This window comes from Pleurodeles waltl, chromosome 3_1 (assembly GCF_031143425.1).
Source record: "Pleurodeles waltl isolate 20211129_DDA chromosome 3_1, aPleWal1.hap1.20221129, whole genome shotgun sequence".
Classification (NCBI taxonomy): domain Eukaryota; kingdom Metazoa; phylum Chordata; class Amphibia; order Caudata; family Salamandridae; genus Pleurodeles; species Pleurodeles waltl.
The window spans coordinates 1,012,228,055-1,012,249,218 of record NC_090440.1 but is presented as its reverse complement, the minus strand read 5'-3'; the positions used below and the strand labels follow the sequence as shown (position 1 = coordinate 1,012,249,218).

Sequence of the window (21,164 nt, the reverse complement as noted above, 5' to 3'; positions counted from 1 at the left end):
GTCTGCATGTTTTGGTGAGAGATTGCATCCTCTGATCCTTGCCAGTGCCATTGCAGGATATCTCAACTGAACTTTTCCATATGTGAAAAGGTTTGCAAACAGGCTCTCCTTGCTTTGGTACAGGAAACCCGTTCCCCTCCATTTTCCTATGCACATCCTGAATATATTCTCTTGGCCTCGTGGCTCTTATCACTGTTGATCCCACATCTATTTCAAATGTACCTCTCTTGGTATTGGTTCGTTAATCATTCAAAAGAAAAGTGATTCCTATTAATATCCTTCAGAACTTTACCACTTCATGTACACTATTAAACTATTGAACTACTATGTAGCATATATCTTCCAGGTACGCGTCCTAATATTATGCATTTAGTCAAGGACAATCCAACCATCTGCTAATGGGAAATGATATATACTACTAAACTCAGACACCTTTTTGTCAAATGGAGAGCCCATGTAAAAAGATGCAGGGAACTATCACTTACATATATTATGTAAAATCTTCAAACAACATATTTTTTTGTTATTTTGGTGTTTTTTTAAAATACTCCTAACCCATGAGCAACAAGAGCCCAAAAATCCATACAGAAGGATAATTTTTATTCTGGTCCTTTTCTGACCTTTTGGAAAGTACCTCACCTTGAAGATGGAGCTGGGCTAAAAAGTTGCAGAAACATAAGGTTTTAATTTGTTGCTTGGTTCAGCGCCCTATTTCACTGATCCGTGTTTAATATTTTAAGTCCATTTTCTCTATATGTAAGATTGAATTTGGAAACAAAATTGATTAGGATGCGATGGACTATTTATTTCCCTCATCATTCACTCACTCATTTGTTTACCGACTCATTTCCTATCACTCATTCTGAAAGTGCTCTTCACGCTACTGTCCAACCAAAATTTGTATTAATATTTTTAGTATTTAATATTTTTGTTGTCTTGAGGAAGGATTTCTTGGCATTCACAGTTCAAATTGAGATGTGCATGCCATTCCATGTTCATATCTCAGATATTTCACGTTTCCAGGTTCCATATATGAGTACCTCATCCAGTTTTTGATTTTCATTGCACTCCGATAGTTGTATTATGCCTGCAGGACTAGATTTAACAGGGTGCAAATCAAAAATATGGACTGAAAGCGGTACTCAAGCATGCAAACTATAAATAATGTGACCTCTGATTGAGAAAGATTTGCTACTATGTTCAAGAGAGCACTAGTGACTCATAAAATTACAAGCCTAATACTGGCCTCTAGGTAACCTCAACACTCCTTTAAGAAGCTATTTTCCTTCCTTCTTATGGCTACATCTGTTAAACCTACCGTTCTTGATCCTATGCAGTTGTGGATTTCACTTAAGGCATCCCCTAAAACAACTCTCCTCACATTCTACAACACTCATGAAGAAGCAGATAGTTCTTCTCACTCAATTTACCTATCACACTGTAGATGACGATATTGTACTCCATCAGCAGCAGATGTTTTTGGCTCCTTCTCCAATTTCCATTTATTTCCAGTCAGGCCACTTAAACTTACTTAGACTGTGCCTTTTCATCTCCTATCCCTATGAACTCATGTGCGGAAATTCACAAAATCCCCGCGAGACAGTAATATCTAGCATTACCTAACTCCAAACCATCGATTCCAGGTGACAATAACCTACTCTGCTACTTGTGTTTATAATGCTAAGCTCTATTGGTGCGTCAGGAACATGGCAAAAAAATACAAGGCCATAAGACATTCCCAACTGACATTGATAACTGGATTTCCTGAAAATGAAGCAAAGACAAAGTCCTGTGTCTTCCCATTGGGTGCTTCTTTAACCTTCATCACAACGCGTCCCGCTAATAATCTTAAACCAATCAGTTACCCTGTGATTCTAAAGAACATGTGTAGGAGCAGCCCTGAACTGCGAATGTATCATTTATGCTTAGATTGGCACAATCATAGGCAACCCCCCCATTTCTTTAGCCTTGTTAGTGGCATGCTCTTTCCTTTCACTTTCAGGACCTCTCACTGATAGAGGAATGAGCATTAACTATAATCTGACTACATAATACCTCCCTTGAAAAACAGAAAATCTCCCAACTCTTAGCAACCTAGAATACTAAGAGAAGCCTGGCAAACAGGCAAACGTAATGGTAAAGGATCTTTCTAACCATGAACTAACCACAATGACAATGAAATAGCTGCACGCTTAACAACCTCTGCCTTAACCACAAATATAGAACGACTACTAATTATCACTATAACAAACTACTCTGCTATAATCTTTGGCATGCCCATTTTTTCCTACCAAACCCTCCCCAGGTGTAGTATACATGGTGCAACTCCAAAAGAAGCAGGACTTTGACATTACAGGCACTTTGGGGATAGACCATCTGCCAACAAGCCAACTCTCAGCCTTTAGGACAATGGCTATATTGAAACATTAAGGGGCACATTTAGGAAAAGTGACGCTACATACTGCACACCATGGCACAGGGTAGGGGGCAAAAACGTAATTTTTTATGATGCTGTTGATATACTCTGAAGCAGTCCTGCAGAGTATATAGGGGCCCATTATGAATAATAGAAGCCCCCTTTTAACGCCTGCTATAAGCAGATGTTAAAAGTGTCCCCCCAACTTGTGAACGCCCCCTTGCATAATGTTGCAGAAGGGTTTACAAAGTGGCACAATGCATACTTTGTGCCACTTTGTAAATATGGTGCTTGTAAAAAGACACTTTAGCGCTGACTTAGCAAAAAAAAAAAATACGCTATTGCGGTGCTAAGGTGGTGTTAGGGGATCTTAAATCTGCCCCTCAGTTTTTGTCTCCATCAAATGCACTCTTCATATGTGCAAGGTCCCCACTATACAATAGAATTAATTAATGTATTCAGAAACCAACAGAGAGGCAGACAGGCAGACAGACACAAAGAAAAAGGATGTGAAAAGATGTAAGGTTTTAATGTGAACAAATTTGCAAATATAAAAAATAAGGAAATAATCTCACTGCAATGATACAGTAATGCTAACAGGTCTCTGAAATGTCTGTTTTATAATACTAATAAATAAGAACCTGCATACATGAATAAATACCCTCATAAATAAAGAACAAAAGAAAGAAACAAAAATATTTTGCTTTGTGCACATTGAACTAGATTTATGTAATCTATGGTTATAAAGTGTTTTTAAATTAAGCAGCCTCGCCTGCATGTGTTCTTTTTTGGCACAGTATGTCTTTAACAACATTTTAAAGTAATTCCTAATTGCAATATGCCAGTGTATCATTTTGTTAAATGTAGATTCCTTCTTTATTTTAGTCATATGGAGGATATGTTACCTCGATGGTGCTAGGATCGGGAAGTGGTCTATTCAAATGTGGAATGGCAGTGGCTCCAGTCGCTAGCTGGGAATATTATGGTATGTAATATATATGTAATAAAATGCACTTGACACATTTGGCTAAAAGCATATTTCAAAGTTGCTTGATGTATCAGAATTGTATGAATTTGCATGGCAAGTACTTTTAACAGTATCAGTCAATTAATTGTTTATTTCGCATTAATAAATATTGATGACATTCTGTGTGTTGTTCCTTGCTATGTGATGGCACCACTGTTTCCCCTCCTTTATCCTATTGTCACCTTGCATTCAAGAAATTAAAACAGAAACTTGCATTTTAAGCATTAGGTGGCAAAATAAGATTCTGCACCTCTTTTGGGCCCTGGCCGATAGGCTTCCATTCTCACCCGAAGAACTCATTCATGCTTCTGGTACATCAATTGCTAACAACAACTTACAGAACCCTCATAAAAACTGGAGATATGCAATTATAAAGGTTTAAGTAAATATAGCCCTAAGAAGCAGAAAGTGTTAACTGTGGGTATATGGTCACGCTAGACTGGGACAAAGTCACATGTTCAAGCCAACCATGAAGTGCAGGCCACATACAGGGACCAGGGAAGTCCTGCTGAAAAAGTTAGTTCTCACAGTCTGACTCGCAGAGTTCAAAACTTCAGGATTTTACAGGAGAAGCTCCACTGATGACATCAAAGTGTCCAGGACCTGGGAAAGCACATCATGGGGATGAGGACTGCACTCCAGCAGAGGACAGCAGTGCTCAGGCAGGTCCATTTGCAGGTCCAGGCAGGTCTAGTTGCAGGTCCAGCAGGGCCAGTTGTCTCAGGTGAGCTGAGCAGTTGCAGGAAGACCTTTGGAACGAGTAGTGCCCCTGTAGTCCAGAACAGAAGGTCAGCCAGCTGACCCGTGGGAGCCACTCTGGTAGTCCAGGGTTCAAGGAGATGGTCCTCTCTCTTAATCAAGCAGCAAGGCAACCCTTAAACAGCAGCACAGTCCTCGGAAGAACAAAGCAGACCTCAATCAACAATGCAGTCCTTTGGTTGTTGCAGGTAGTAGTCTGAGAAATAGAGCAGGACTCAAACAGCCGTGCAATCCTCTGATGCTTAAGGCAGTCCATTTGAAGTCCCCCCAGGTCCAGGAGTGTATACCTGGTGCCAGTCTTTGAAGTGGGGGAAACTTCTAGGCCCAGGCTCCATGTGATCTAGGGTGACAATAGGCTGCTGTCGAGTTCCTTTGTGAGTGTGCTGGAGGCAGCCCTTTGAAGTCCAAGTGGGGCAGAGAACAGCTCAGTCCCTCCCACCTGGCAGGATGTCCTACTCCCAGCTACACACAGGTCCTAATGTTTGCTGTCTGGGCTCAACACGCATTCCTGATGGAAAGCAATTAGAGGGCCCAAGCAGCTGAAAACTCCTAGGAGGCCTAAAAAATGTTCAGGGCAGGAAAATGCCAACATTCTGAAAGTGACATTTTCAAAATGTTAATCTAAAATCTGCCTTTATCATTTAAGAGGATTTTAAATTACACAGTTCATTTGAGTCCAAACATGACATTTCTTCCTGATTTTAATCAAATGTTAGCACTTATGTAATGCAGTAAGGTAACCCAATGGTAACCATGGGGAGGTGCATCTTACAGTAGTGAAAAACATATTTTTCACTACCTGGACATGTAAAACCTAAAAACACATGTCCTACTTATTACAAACAAGGCACCTTGCCCTATGGGCTGTTTAAGGCCTACTTTGAGGATGGCTTATGTGGAAGGTTTTGGTTTGGCAAAAGGCTTTTTTTCCAAGTTGAATTGGCAGTTTAAAACTGCACTACAGGCGTCAATGGCAGGCCTGAGGCATGTTTGAAAAGGCTACTTTTAATGGGTCACACGATGAGTGTTGCTACCCACCAGTATCATTTAATTTACAGGCCCTGGGTGACAGTGATACCATATATAATGGACTTACAAGTACATTAAAGGTACCAATCAGGTGTAATCCAATTGTGCAATGGTTTGGAGGAGATCACAAGCACTTCAGCACTTTTTAGCAACAGCAAAAGTTCTAAAAACCAACACAAGTGGGTTCAGAACACAGGGGGGTGAAGACAAACGTGACCCTGCAGAGAAGGCCAAGACAAACACATAGCCAGAGATGAATCCTGAGCATATGAACCCTAATCATGAACTCCTGATATATGGCATGTAATAGATCACTGGCAAACTCTATGTTCACGTATCCTTCATTGTATGTGGCCATGTCACAACCCTCAAAATGTAGACTTTCCCTCACACATGGCATGTCACAATAAAATATATTCACAATTTAAACTGCATTGAGTCAGAGTCCCTGTATGCTATGACAACATTACAACATATGTATTGTGATTTGTAATGCGTTCAACATATGCAACCATACATGCAACAATTACACTCAGCACATCAACACCCACATCAGTAGGCATTGTCTACCAGGACCCACCCAAGGACCTTCAAAATTATGTACAAAAGTACATTTTTCTCTGAGAGTGGATTGACATAGGGGTTAGATGATGACAGGTGTACCTAAAAAGAGGATTTGAGTGAGGAGGATGTTGGGCTTATACAAAAAAACAATGTCAGAATCTAATCAAAAATAATGCCTGTCTCCTGGATAGGTTCTGAAACTTAGACAAGGGCAGATAGAAAAATCATATTAGGTAAATAGTTTCAAAAGGAAACTCAACTGTCCAACTCCAACAAATAGTCTGACCACAAAAAGATCATCCAAATTATCTTATTGAAAATTTAAAAAATCATGATTTGCAGACATTTCACTGCGGGACAAACACCAGCACACTCTTGATGCCATTGTTTTCTCCACACTCATTGCTGCTTTTTTCTAATGAGGCCCCATTCCCCTGCTGCCCTTCTCCCTCGTCATTTACATTTCACCGCCTACTACTGCAGCAATGTTTAATAAAGCGCTGCAGTGCAGGCAGCATGATGTCTGTCTGCATAATAAATGTGGCACAAAATCAGCATACCCAAAAAATATTTCCCAGCCACATCCCAACAGAATGTTTAAGGAAATTTCAAACCAACAAAAATTAATTCCCAAAAGCCTACAATGTTTTTCTTCTTACTCCAGGGGAGAAATTCCTGATGATCCTCTTGTTGCTTTTCAAACCCCACCAAGAAGAATACTACATCGTCTAACACCACATTTTCTAGCACAGTAATTTGTACCAAATACTAAGGCCCAAATATCTCCTGAAGGTTGTAGTACATGTGGTATGGGGACGACTCAGCATTTTCCAACAATGAAGATGAAAATGAGAGGCAAGTCTATGCCCCGTGCTGGGAAACCTGAGAACCCCGAATGGGAGTAATACAATTCTCCAGAACCTATTTTGGTTTGCTCATTACTCATTAGGCGCTCCTGCTGCACAGCCAGCATCTGCATTCATAAATCACATACATCACACACTGTTTCCAGTATCGAGAAGGGTTTGACTGGGATAGGGCAGCCTTATGAGGGCTCAAAGGAGTCTTGTGTGCTCTTGTCTTAGGTGTTTTTTTGGGCAAGCAGCATTAGGGTAAGACAGAGGAGGTGGCTGCATGAAGAGGCATTGCCACGACCTCATCCCCTGATACTAGATAAAGATGATATTTTTGCTAACAATATTTTGACTTGCAATTAGCTACCTTAGATCCTATGGTGCGATGTTGTGCCCAGCTCAGATTCCCCTTCCTGGGTGCCACCTACTTTTGTAAAACACACAAAATGGGCAATCAATCACGATGTGAAGGATAAAATATGGTGCTCATTACAAGTCATCTTGGGGTTGCTAGACTCTACCCCAGAATGTTATGGAATTGTTCACTATGGTGGCTAATGTATAGAGGCCAATATAAACAAGAATGTTCTCCGCTTCATGTTCATTCCTCCTATATGCAGATCAGGAAACAATGATAGTATACACTACACCTACAAATATATAAAGTTTGATGGATTTACCTACTGAAAACATGTTGTTATGATAAGGTGAACATTGACGCTATCACTAAAAGGCTGGCAGACAAGAATTGATGACACCAGTCAATTTAGCAACATACATACATTGTCTTTTGATAGTCTTAATCCAAGAGACATGGACATCAGTTACCTGGAGCAAGCACATGTCACCATAACCATTGTCAGAAGTAGTATTATTTTAGTGCTTCACAGGACACCATTGGGCTTCAAACTGTAGACTAAAGTCATACACACGGTTTATTTCTGCATCATAAGAAAAGAAAATACAAGAAAACTAGCATCAATGGAGATTCACGCTAATGGTGATTACTTTATGGCAACCATACATTATACCTCAACATACAAAAAAAATCCTTGAGACCCATTAATAACACATGTTTGGGTCTCCTATCAGAAATAGGCCTGCCTGCCCCACATTAACAACTTATTCACAGTTTTCAGCACTGTAGTAGGAAATAAACATATATGAGTGTGTTCTCTCTAGAAGTAGAGTTCAGTAGTTCCCAGCACAGAGGATCGTCAAGTAAATGGCATGTCAACAAAGTAAATGGGTGGACAAATATATCTATTGCCCTCATTCATGTAGCAACCCCTTGGAGAAACAAGAAATCCCAAACCAACACAGTGCGGTCACACACATTGGCAGTATTTGTGCACCATGTAGAGTAAAATTACTGCATGGTTTTATTAATTAATTTTGCTCCATCGTATCTTTTGCATGCATCTTTTTTTGCATGCAGAAATACTATTTCCATAAATTTGCATATGAAAAAATTACATATGAAACACATTCAAATTCATGAGACTCTTTGATTGCATGCAGTTAACACTTCTATTTATTTGTAAGACTAAGGACCTGAGGAACTTGCACCTAAATTTACCACCTCCCCTCAGCAGATCGTAAACATGAATCATAGGTGAAATAAAGGTTTGAATATCAAACACTGATCAAAACTAATAAAAATTATTAAGATAAAGGGTAAAATATTCGTATGAAAAATTATATATTTTATTAATATGAACAATATATTTCCTATCAAATAGATGCATGTATACATTTACATTTAAGGAAATAATTGGTCAGGCACGCAAAATTAATGTCAATTACATTTCCTCATTATGTAAAATGTTACAAATTTCCCTACCATCTATCAGATGTCCTGCATAAAAGAGAAAATACAAATTGAATTTTGCTGTAAAGAACCATGGTCTTCCAACATTACAGGGATTCTTTAGGACATCTGGGCCAAGACATCTACCACAGAGGTAGTGATGACAGGTGGTGGAATTTCAACTTGCACAGAATGTATCTTTTTCTCTGCTAATGGGTTTCACTCTATGTCTGTATCTTCATGAACCTGTCCCGTTGTCCTCCTTTTCTTCTGTTTCTGGACTGGGCACATCTAACAGATTTGGGAAATGGGTGCTGCCAAAAGTGGTAAGGTGGTAGTGACTGTGGCATTCATACTGTCTCAATAGGAGTTGTGGCTGTGTCCATAATTTCAGAATCAGGATGCCTGAGTGTTATTGTGCCAGTTGTTGCAATAGTTTTGGTGGATTGGTGGTAGACACAGTTCTTGGCGGTACAGATGGAGTGGTGGTTGATCAACTAATAGACAAAGCCTGCTCTGTTGTAGCAGTAGTGGCACTGGGGTCATTGGTAGGCTTCGTCTTTGCATGCTTTGCTGGTGGAGTAGGGGAGCAAAGGTTAATGAAGGCTGCTCAGATTCTTCCTCTGCTCCCTTCCTCTGATGTATTTCTTGCAGCAATAAGGGTAATAACTTCTTTACTATTTTATAAGAGGCAAGCTCAGAACATAATAATAGGTTATCCTTTTCAGGATTTTCTGTTTCATTTGTAATGATACATTCTTTATTTGTTTTAAAAGCATGTGGACATTCATCACTACAATTCAAAATGCCAGGAGGGCATGTGTGTCTTAATGATGCATATGCATATTGTTCCTCTAGACTTCTAGCTTTGGTTGCTCCTTCATTTCCCTGATTCTAGTGTTTTCTAATACCCCAAACTTCTTCCTTTCAGGGAGTTATCTTGAGCTCTAGAGCAGCCCACCCCCCCCACACCAGTGACCAGACTATCCTGTCTGTGCTTCGATAGCAGTTCACAGACTTGGGTTCTCATTACAACTTTGGCGGTCTTTTCACAAGACCACTGAATCCGCGGGTGCCAGATGACCGCCAGTGTTGGCGGTCCGAAGACAGACACATTATGAGTTATGTCAGAAATCTGACACCGTCGGCCTGACTGATGGCGGAAGTGTGGTTTTTCCACAACCAGCACCGCCACGCCAACAGGACACCACCCTCTGTATTAAGATATGTAATACGGCACAGCGGTTTCCTGAACGGTGGTGCAGTGTTGGCGGTGGAAACGCCGAGACCCATCCACTCCCAGACGACTGCCTCGCCGAGACAGGTAGGTGCACCATCCGAAGGAAGAGTGGGGGGGTGCTGTGTGCATATGTGTGGTGTGTGTCTGTGTAGCGCTATGGGTGTGCGCCAGTGTGTGTGTGTATGTATGTGTGTGGTGAAGGGGTTGTGTGTCCGAATGGAAGCGGACGGGATAGGAGATGTCGGGGTGCAAGTTTGTAGGTGTGTGTATTGGGATGCATGCGAGTGGGGGTGCATGTGTGCAAGTCTGCGAGTGAGTGGGGCATCTGTGTGCATGTGTGTGAGTGAGTGGGGGTCTATGTGTGTATGCATGCAGTCGGGTGGGGGTGATTGTATGAAAGTGTGCGGATGGATAGTGTTTTTATGGAAGTGTACGGAGGGGGGTGTGATTGTATGCGTGTGTGGAGGGGGTGGGGGTGTGCATGAATGTGGGGGAAGGGGGTGTCTGTGTGTGCGTTTGTGAGAGTGTGTGTGCAGAGGAGGGTGTTGTGTGTGTGTGGGAGTGCATGTATGTTTGTGTGAATGCGGAGGGGGTAAGGGGGTGTCTGAGTGTGTGCAAGTGTATGTGTCTGTGTGGGTGCGTTTGTGCAAGTGAATGGGTGTATCCGAGTGCGTGTTTGGGTGCAAGTGTGTAGGGGTGTATGTAAGTGATTGTGTGGGTGAGTGGGGGTGCGTGAATGTTGGTGTGTGGGGATGTGTCTTCCGGCGACAGGAATAGAGATTCCTGTCACCGGGTGCATGACAACCAGCATTTTCGTGACGGTGCGACCGCCACAAAAATGCTGGCAGTCTGCTGAGTAGTAATACTGATGGCAGTATTATGGCTACCGCTGGGCCAGAGGTGCTCACCCCCCAGGTGGTATGGGCCGCGTTTTGGCAGTGTGGCTTTGGCCAAACTGCCGAAGTCGTAATATGGCTGCCTTTACCTCTGGTCTGTCAGCGGTAAGACTGCCACCGCGAGTCTGGCGGGCCAAGTACCGCAAGACTCGTAAGGAGGGCCTTCATGTTTGAGGTCCTGCAATCTTTTTATGTATTTATCCACAGTCCTGCGGTGTGCAGACACAGTATTGGCCATACATGTTTGTTTCCATAATTCTGATCTTCTTATGCGATTGTTCTGCTACACTAATTTACCCTTTTAGGAAAACCCCGTTTTTGACTACCTCCTCTGCAAAAATCTGTAATTTATGCTCACTGAATTTATATTTTCCGATGCCCCGAAGAGAAGCAGTGCATAAAAACCCCCTGTTCATTCTCTAAAATCATAATAGATCGTAAATAGACAAAATGACCACCAGAAATGAAGATTTCTCTCAGTAATAGAAAGATAATTGTTTTCCTCAGACAAATGTCTAGCCTCTGCTCTGCCACTGAGTTAGAAATTACATACTTCTGATTCTATATATCATGTTCTGTAGCACCAGGTAAAATTGATTCCGTCAGGACATGGGAAATGCTTGCAATCAAGCAATGTAAGTGCTTTATCATGGTAAATCGGAATGTGATTTTACCGTACATGATTTACTATGTAATTCATAATCTGTGCGTTAGTAGGGTAACGAAAAAAGAAACAAGTAGTTACCCGGTATTCCTGACAACCTTTCTACTGAAGAAACTTAAAATTACAGAAGTTCCCTTGGATGTAGAAGAGAAAATAAGAGAACATGGGATATCCAGTAAGGGTCAAAACTTATATGACAGAACCCTAAGGGATAACAAATATACAGGATTAATATTGTAACAGAATACATTTGTGTCCGTGTTGAAGTAAATATAAACAGACAATGCTGCAATATCAAAAAATAGGTGCTCCTTATGACAGCGCAGTGCAAGTAATCTGAGTAAAAAGTGGATTTGCACTGCTTGAGAATTGGAAGATTACAATAGTCACTATGCACAGCAACGACTTAAAAAAGCCTGACAATAATGTAATGTAAACACAATAATGTAAATACCGGCCCTTTGCTTCCATACATTCAATGTTCAGTTCTGTCAATATAGCAAGCATGTGGATGGTTTGACCTTAGTAGATATTTAATTGTTTGTCCGCATGAGTACATGTGATGGTAGCATCCTACAACCTGTACCATAAAGACAAAGAAAAAGAAAATTACCTTTCTATACCAGTGATTATTTCCAGTGGAACATATTTCATATATTGGCTTACCTCAAACATGTAAAACAATTCATATGTCTGTGTACTGTGGTCACACTTCCAGTACAAAAGGAATATTTGTGTGTCAAAGGATATGGGTATATGTTATCACTTGGAAGGGAATTTGTCCATGTTAGAAATTGGGTGTCTGGTTGGCAGATGTATGCACCTGTCCAAGCAGGAACCACAATCCTAGTCAGGGTAAGTCACCACACACCCTACATGAACCTGTGCTCACCCCCTGATAGCATGGCATGGAGCAGTCAGGCTCAACTTAAAAGGCACTGTATAAGGTATTTGTGCAACACTTCAAACAGTAAAACTGTGAAAACATCACACAAAGAGATACCATGCCTGGTTAGAAAAATAGAGCTTCAATAAATAAACAAGAACAAAATGACAAAAATCCAATAAGTAAATCTTGAGTTATGAATTTTTAAAGATGCACTGGTGTCGATCCCCATAGCAGAGGAAATGTTACGATTTTCCCCATGCAGTGGTGAAGATGTGTGGATTTTCCCCAGGCAGCAGTGGCAATACCAAGGTGCAATGGTTCTGAAGGCGATGCACCAGAGTCGATCTCCGCAGCAGAGAAGATGCATTGATTTTCCCTATGCAGCAACAGTGATGTGGTGGCTCCGAGGTGTACTGGTTCCGAAGGTGATGCATCGATTGGCCCTAGCAGTGGCAGAGCTGTGTTGGAGTTGACCCTGGCAGTAGAGGCAATGCTCTGGTTCTGATTCACACACCAAATGTGATGCGCCCATTCTGTCCCTCACAGCAGCTGGGATACATCAGTTCTTACCGGAGCAGCATCTCATACCCACTTCTAAGGGTCCAGGACTGGATTGGCACCGTTTGGCAGGGCAAGACTCCGAGCTGGCAGAGTCTAGGTGCTGTGGCAGGTTACTTGGATGCTTTTTGTGTCCCTGAGACTTCAGAAAACAGGAGACAAGCCAGAAATCCCTTGGAGTCTCTCTGGTTCTGGGTTGGAGAGATGCAGGCCCAGTCCATATAACTACCAGGCAAGGAGGGCAGCAGGACTTCCAGAGCAGCAGTCCAGCAAAGTAGAGGTCCTCGTAGCATCACCGTAGTCCTTCCTGACAGGGTATCCACAGGTCAAGAAGTGTGCTGAAATGGTGGTGCCTGTGGTCCAGTATTTATACTTTGGTGCCCTGGTTCTGGAAGGTGGGAGAAGCTTTGAGACAGTGGCTTTGAAGTGCAAGGAACTCCCTTCCTCCCATGCCCTGGCTCCAAGCAGGCCGGAGTGACAATACAGGGTCATGAAACACTTTGTGTATGGACAGGACACAGCCCATTCAGGTGTTAAAGGTTGTTGCCAATTCATTCCTCCCATCAGGATATTGATGGCCCATCAGTCACAGGTAAGCTTCCTTTGTGTGGCTGTCTAGAAGGAATGCACAAGCCCAGCTGTCACCCTACCCATGACGTGTAATGGAGACAGACAGATGGCACCAAACAGTTAAAGTAAGAAAATAGCAACTTTCTAAAAGTGGCATTTTCAGAAGTACAATTTAAAATCCAATTTCACCATAAGTTGTGATTTTAAATTGTAATTCCAGAGACACCAAACTTGGGGGTCCCATCTCCTCCCAATTGGAAATTACACCTGTAACACAGAGTAAGAGAACCCCAATGTTACTCTATGGGACAGATAGGCCTTGAAGTAGTGAAAAATGAATTAAAGGGTTTTTCACTAATAAGACAGTAAAGCTTAAAGGTAATGCCCTACTTGTTAAATACACTGCACCATGCCATTGGGCTGTCCAGGGCCTACATTAGGGGTGACTGATATATATTAAAAAGGACAGTTTGGATGTGGCAAGAGGGTTAAGTTGTCAGGTCGACATGGCAGTGTAAAACTGCACACACAGGCTCTGCAATGGTAGGCCAGAGACATGGTTGAAGGGCTACTGAATGGGTGGCACAATCAATCCTGCAGGCCCACTAGCAACATTTAATTTACAGGCCCTGGGCACAGGAGGTGCACTTTACTAGGGACTTATAAGTAAATTAAAAATGCTAATTTTGGATAAGCTAATGTTACCATGTTTTAAGCAGAGAGAATATGCTCTTTAGCACTGGTTAGCAGTCCAAAAGACAACAAAAACGAATTCAGCAAAAAGTTGAGGGAAAAGGCAAAAAGCTTGGGGATGACCCTGCAGAGAGGGCCAGGCCCAACAGTCCATAAATGGGAAATTTCAAGAGATGCTTTGTCACCTTTCCAGATTAAATACATCATCAATAGATCTCAACCAGGTGTTAATATTGAATCAAAATGGATTGCTGAATAGATCTTTTTCATTGCATGTGTTTCATTTCCAAATCATTCATGACGAGGTTGGCCAAATCAAGGGCAAAGCCAGCCCTCATTGGAATGCCTTTGACTTTATAGAAAAATGTGTTGAGGAACTGGAAGTGATTACTGGTCAAAAGCTACTTCAGTTAAACTAACAATGAAGTTTGTTAGAATGTAATGGGATGTTCACGCTTGTCAAGAGTGCCCTTTATAACTCTCAAAGGCTTGTATTGTGGTATGTTGTTATACAGAGACTGTGTGTCCATGGTTAATAAGAACCGAGAGGAACAGTCCAAACCAATGTTTTCCACATTGCTGATGAAATTCGTTTCTGTTACTGATAAGTGCATATGTTTCAGCTACAAGCAGTTTGATGAAAACGTCTACATATTGCCACAAAGTTTCAAGCACATGGCTACATCCCAAGACTGTGGGTCTGCCTGGAGGATTTAGAAGTATTTTGTGTATCATACGGAGAGTATAGATGGTGGAAATATGTGATTTATTTTAGACAGTCAAATACATTTATTATTTAGGAAACCATCATCAAAAGCCTTTTTAGTAGTTTCAAGGATCAAATTATTGATTTAAATGGTGGAGTCCTTCATACATGTAATGTAGTGGTGAGACACCGGAAACTGTTTTAAAATGTATTTTTGTTTAGTTAGGAGTGCCCTGTACCACTGCTGAACCTCCTTTATTTGCTGGTTTGATAATAATATGAGTTTTACTTTTAAGAATCTGACTGTCATTGTTTTTTCCCCTTAGGATGTTGTATTTTATATAAGATCTAGTTTGGCAAAAGAATTCCATATCTCTAGAAACATTTCAAATGCAAGAATCCCGACCAGTAGTAAGTGTGACTGGTCATGTTGTGATGTCCACAGAGTAGTCACTGCAGATTATTAGTGTTGAGCACAGTCACATTGCAAGAGCATAGGGCCTTTGTGGCAGCAGAGAGCGAGCAAGGAGAACAGGCTGCCCTGGAGAACTTTGAGGTTGCTACAAATAAGGAGCCAGACCAGGAGATTGCCATGGCTGGACAGGAGTACAAGTCCAACATATTGCAGCTGCCCTGCTGCTGAAAGAAGGAAGAAGCAGAGGTGCCAGGGTTGTTGAAAGGCTGGATGAATTCCTCATGCAAATCTGGTATCTTGACTCTCCTAACTGGTGGTACAAGTGGCTGGAACCCACCAAAAGGTACAAAATCCTTACATCCCCCAAAAAAGTGGTGAAAAGGTACCCAAGATAGAAGTCCCTGGTGCCAGAAAAGGTCAAGTGCAACCACCTAGGTCCGTAGTATCTGCCGCCAGGGGCAGACATGAAAGAAAATGATAACCAAGACCAGTAATTTTACAGTTATGGCACACTAAAATTGTGGATCCTAGTTCATTGTCATGGCCCGTTAAATATTTCAGTCCAAGCTTCCTCCCATTTACCCATAGGACCCATAAGACCCTCATGGGACTTGAAGTTAAATCTGCATTTCTACTTTCTAGAGGCACAGTGAGAAGAATCAGAGGGCTCTGCCCTCACAGTGAATGCATGATCTCATGAGTGATCTCATGAATTATGTCATTTAAGATGTCATCGGTCGTGTTATCGGTGATGGTATTTAACCTGTCAGTGATGTAATATGTGATGCCATAAGCAGTGCATGATAGGACACAAATTATAATTAGGTCGCTAAGCTGTAATTTGAGTGGTATATAGTTTTTAAAACATTATCTTTTACCTAATTTCAAAACAAGACTATAATGTTCCTTTAACTGGTGATTTGTTCCTGTGAATTTCTGGGTTCTTTTTAACAAAAGGTAAAATCTTATTGAAATACATAAGTATAATGTCACTTCAACCTTTCCTTTTTTCCAGGGAATTTCTGTGTTTTTTAATCATATTCAAAGTTGAGCATAAGCCCAGCTTTCTAAGGCAACCGCTCTCTGGCCAGACCCGGCACGCAAACCTCCATGGGCGCACAAACTACCCCTGAGTATGGCCTTTCTCCATGTGATGAGAGGACTGCCCACATTCCCTGGCCTCTGGCCAGACCCTCATCCAACCACCTGTGAGAGCCCCATCGCTCACTGTCCATAGCTTTCAGCCATGAGCCCAACCCACTGCAGAGAGCCATTCTCTACTGCACAATACATAGGGCCTGTTCCATGGCAAATGGTCACAGTGTATGGTCTGTACCAGGTCCATCTCATTATTTTACATTGTTTTTGGTATTGTGGTACTAGTACTGAGGTACATCATTGAGGGCCTCACTGGATACTGCGGTGCCGGGTGTTGGGTGCTGGAACTGCTGTTCCAGTGATACATATATGAACGAAAAACTGTAATAGTTGAGTATATTAAAAATAATAATGTAATCATTCTACGTCCATCCTTGCATTCTATGGTAATGCTATGATGAATAACAGATTTTTATTCTTCTATTTAATATTGTTTAGCATCCATCTATACAGAGCGTTATATGGGTCTTCCTACAAAATCCGACAACATTGAACAGTACAAGGTATGCAATCTAAATTGTTTCTTGGAAATATCTTTATATGACTCTTAATTGTGCTGACAAATACCTAATTTGTGTGTAATGCAGCATACTATTTATATTTCAAATGGTGGTTTGTTCACTAAGCTGTAATGTTATCTCAAGGTCCAGATTTACCAAGGTTTTGCGTCGCCCTTGTGCCATGCAAGGGTGGGTACAAGTGTGACGCAAACCTAAATGGGATTTATGAAGCCACACAAGGCTACCTTGCATGGCGCTTCATGGTTTAATAAATCTAGAGTAACACAAGGCAGCACAAATCGCTACCTTGCATTACTGTGCAGCTGAGAGGTGTTCCATGGGTGGAGCATGGTTGTTCCTATTCATCCATGCATGGATTCTGACACATTCACAGTTTTACCAACTCTGGTAGACCTGGAAATGCATCAGAATTGTACTGCCCCCCAACAGAGGCGCTACAGGGAGAAATATCTTTATTTCTCTGTGTTCTTTCCTCTTTTTAAGGGTGCTGCATTCAGCAGCACCCGTAAAAAGAGGAACATGTCTCTAAGGTTTGTTGTTGTGCAGGAAGGTGCCCCTTCCTGCACAAAATCAACCCTGCCTAAGCAACTGCAACATGACACAAGGGTGTTTGCATTAGCACTAGGCAGCCAAAAGTGGACCAGCGCTAGGAATTGATAGGAATGTAGCGTATAATGTTAAATACGGTGCATTCCTGCCCTTTACCTTTCATACAGTGATGCAGAGTGGCTTGCTGCATTGCACTGCATGAAAGATTGTAAATATGCCCCAAAATATATGGAAGAACTAGGCGACTTAACAGAAATTTAAGTGAACACCAAAGGTTAGGTCTCCTTCCTAAGTTCAACCAGACAATGCAACAACGAAAACTATAGGTCATAGGCTTATGGGATTGAGTCACATCTTAATTGGTATAACCCTCAAACTTCAGTTTCCGGAGAGACTTGAAATTCAGAAACAGTGAAGTGAATGTCAGTATTTGTTCACACCTGGAAAGATCTTTGAGTTGGTCCTCGATCCCTTTGCCATGCTATCAATGGCTATGGGGCCGAATCACAAAGCCATGAAGACGTATGGAAATTTGTACTCCGGTACAACTACTTCTCGTACTCACCAATGCTTATGTGATAGGCCGCAAATCAATCAATGTTTCAATGTTAAGAATCAATTTGGACGCTCCCACTACATTGCTACTTGACATTGAAGGTGGCGATTTTCATACGAATATTTTGAGCATTTTCCCGTCGAAATGGTTTAGTCCTTGCAATAGATGCTCTGTGGTTTCAGGCGCCTACCTTTTCTAATCAGGGAATAGGAGATAGCGAAGTCGCCTTTCTTTACTTTAGTGTGCATCAAGTAAAAGGACGAAGAGAAAATAAATGCCTGCAGCCAAGAACGAATTATGAATTAAATTGCATTTGTAAATAAGATAAGAATTGTGAGATGTGGTGTAAGTTATTTTAGGAGTGCTTCAACTACCTCGTATCGCATCGTCTTGTTATTGTTTTTTCTTTTTTAATTTTGTTATACGAGCAAAGCTAAAACAAAAAAAAGATTAATTCAAATTTTAAATACTACTTTTAGTTAAAAATAATATATGACATCTGACCAAAAAGGGCAATTTACTTTGCGTTTTTATTCTGAAAGCAATAGCTTGACTAAACAAAAACCTTTTTATATTAGACGTGCATCATGGATCACATCTGCTGACCGAGTATTCTTTCCTCTTTTCAGAATTCTACAGTGATGTCAAGAGCACGGAATTTCAAAAAAGTAGATTATCTTCTTATCCATGGAACAGCAGATGGTGAGACTTATCAGACGTCAGTCTTCAGTGCAAATACAAAGGCAGGGCAATCTAATGTTTGAAAAGCACTCTCCTTTACTTCTGATTAGGCTTAGACCATAAATGTGTTTAGTACCGTTTCAAAGTGAGGGATGCTTACTCAACGATGATGGGATCCACTGTATCAATAGGTAATTGGCGATGGTCATTTCCAGCTAATGTACTAAAACCTTATCTCTCAAATATTTAACAGTTTTTTATCTGACAATTTTATTTTGTTCTTAATTTCAGATAATGTACACTTTCAGCAAGCAGCTCAGATCAGTAAAGCTCTGGTTGATGCGCAGGTGGACTTCCAGGCGATGGTAGCGTGGCCATGTTTTTTTCTATGAACTTTATTATTGACCTTTTAAAGTAACACTTAGAAATCTTTGCACAATTTTCTGTGATTCTGTTAACCTGCTTTTCCCAGAGAACAAAAAACATGGCCACTTTGTACCTGGTGTAAGATAAGTCATTACTAAAAAGACTGTAATTCAGAAATTGAAGAAAGAGCACTCTTAAAAAGCATTATCTTCTTGCATAGACGGTGGCTGTTTCACAAGATAAGACAGAGCCAATCCGTCCCCTCCATTTGGGACACAATTAAATGCAAGAGTAGTGAGAAAAATGGTTCAACTGGCATTTTATCAGGCCCCTATTTTCTGTCCACATAAATTTCCTCGTTTCTCTGACCTGTTATAGCGCAACCCATGTTGTCGTTAAACAGATCTTTCCACTAATTCACTGCGATCAATGGCACAGAGTACGAGCATCACTCTATATGTAAGAATCAAATAAAGGAAATATAGGCGGTAGAGAGAGAGGGTGCCTACAGTATAGAAGAGCGCCAGGTTAGTCAATGTTTTACTAGCAATCGTCCTCTTACTCACGCATTAGATAAGTGATTTTCCCAATTTACCTGGATGAGTCATAGTATATGTTTCCTGACAAAGAACGATTCAGCAGTAAAGACTGGCATAATTTGGTGAAGATAAAATCAGTTAAAGAAAGTCAAGTGAATATTAATGTGTATCTCTTTTTTCCTAAGCTACATTTATAAAATCACAGCTATTTTTAGCGGCCTTATAAGATAGCTCATTGGGATGATGATTTGCTCAGATACTTTTTGGGTTATTCTTTGGAATATTTTTTAAGCCCCTTTACACTTTTATCATTCGAATTTCATAAAAGGTCAGTACAATTTACTTGGTTATTATTAATGCTTAAATATCAGGCTCTTATAGGTTACCTTAAAAGAAAAACCCAGACAAGCAGAATTCATTCTACATCACCCACCTCTACAGCAAGTTTTATCACTGCATTTCTCAGTATGACTTAGTTCTTTTATAGATAGGTTTATAAAAATGTTACAATAAGAATGCATTAAATACAGATTATTCTGCCCACCCCACCTAAAAAAACTTAACTAAAACCAATGTTCACCTCTACAGAAAAGTGAGCAAAATCATCGTTCAGTACTGAAAGTGTCTGGTGCTTAGGCAGCACAGTATGTAGTGAAGTAGTACGCTCAGAAGCTGAGTCAGTCCGTAAAGTGGCTTGTGCTTAAGCAGCTCAATGAAGTAGTGAACTGTAAAAAATGAACGAAATAATGGGTAGGCACTTAACTGTCTTGCACTTAGGCAGCTCAGTATGTGGCAAAATAGTACGTTCAGAAGCTGAGTCAGTCCGTAAAGTGGCTTGTGCTTAAGTAGCTCAATTAAGTAATGTTGTAGTGAGGTCAAGAATACAAACATTAAAAATGGACCTTTTGAAGCACTCATACGAACCCTGTGGAAGTCAGTCCAGGACATCAGAAAATGCTAATCTGTTGGTGATTACTGATCATCCATTATAAAGTGCTTTGTGCTTGGCAGACTCACCTGGATGGTTGATCAGTACTTTTTGATCCAGTGCTTGATTGATCGTAGGGCATGCATCGGTGTGCAATTTTGAATATGTTTTCTTTTATTGGGCGACCACAAGACCTAAAAATTTCAGCAGTCTTGTTATATGCTGCACGTCCGTTCTGAGCACGCATATGCCAATATGCTGCCTTGATTGTTCTCACTGCCAATCGAATGAAGCATAGGCATAGAAATTTCCTTCTGAGGGACCGGAATGGACAGAGGCATTTTGCATGTGATAACAATAAGGGGGTGCTCCGCTGCCTCTGTAACAAGCACATTCATCCAGATGCTTCCAAGGTTGGATGGACTTTAGAGATAGAAGCAAAATTCGTCATCTTCGAAATTTGAGTCATACCGATTGTTTAAGATTAATAGACAAAGTTGAGGAGAAGGTGATGTGAAAGATGCCAAAAGTAGCTGTGCCCTTGATAGCTTTGTAAGAACCTCCAAGTTGTTCCTAAAAGTAATTTAGCCAATATTTTAAAGTTGTTATTGTCTATTTTGTTATCTCACTGATCCCTCAGCTGCAGGTCTTTTCAGATTTTGTCAAGATACCATTTGCCATTCTTGTGGTGAATGTTTGGAAAATCTACTACCTATTTCCATATCGAGCATTTTAAAGTCTCTTCAGGTGCGATTCTCAGCCTCAAACAATATGTC

General features: G+C 40.9%; 1 protein-coding gene across 3 annotated transcripts in view; it reads left to right on the top strand.

The window, feature by feature from the left end:
* The window catches only part of LOC138284927 (prolyl endopeptidase FAP-like), a 551,554-nt gene that overhangs the window by 480,106 nt on the left and 50,284 nt on the right, over positions 1-21,164 (top strand). For all 3 annotated transcript variants that reach the window (XM_069224259.1, XM_069224257.1, XM_069224258.1), the window contains 4 exons: positions 3,302-3,401; positions 16,687-16,751; positions 18,504-18,576; positions 18,847-18,920. In XM_069224259.1, the coding sequence (XP_069080360.1) occupies positions 3,302-3,401; positions 16,687-16,751; positions 18,504-18,576; positions 18,847-18,920 (312 nt within the window). The remainder of the gene's footprint in view (positions 1-3,301; positions 3,402-16,686; positions 16,752-18,503; positions 18,577-18,846; positions 18,921-21,164) is intronic.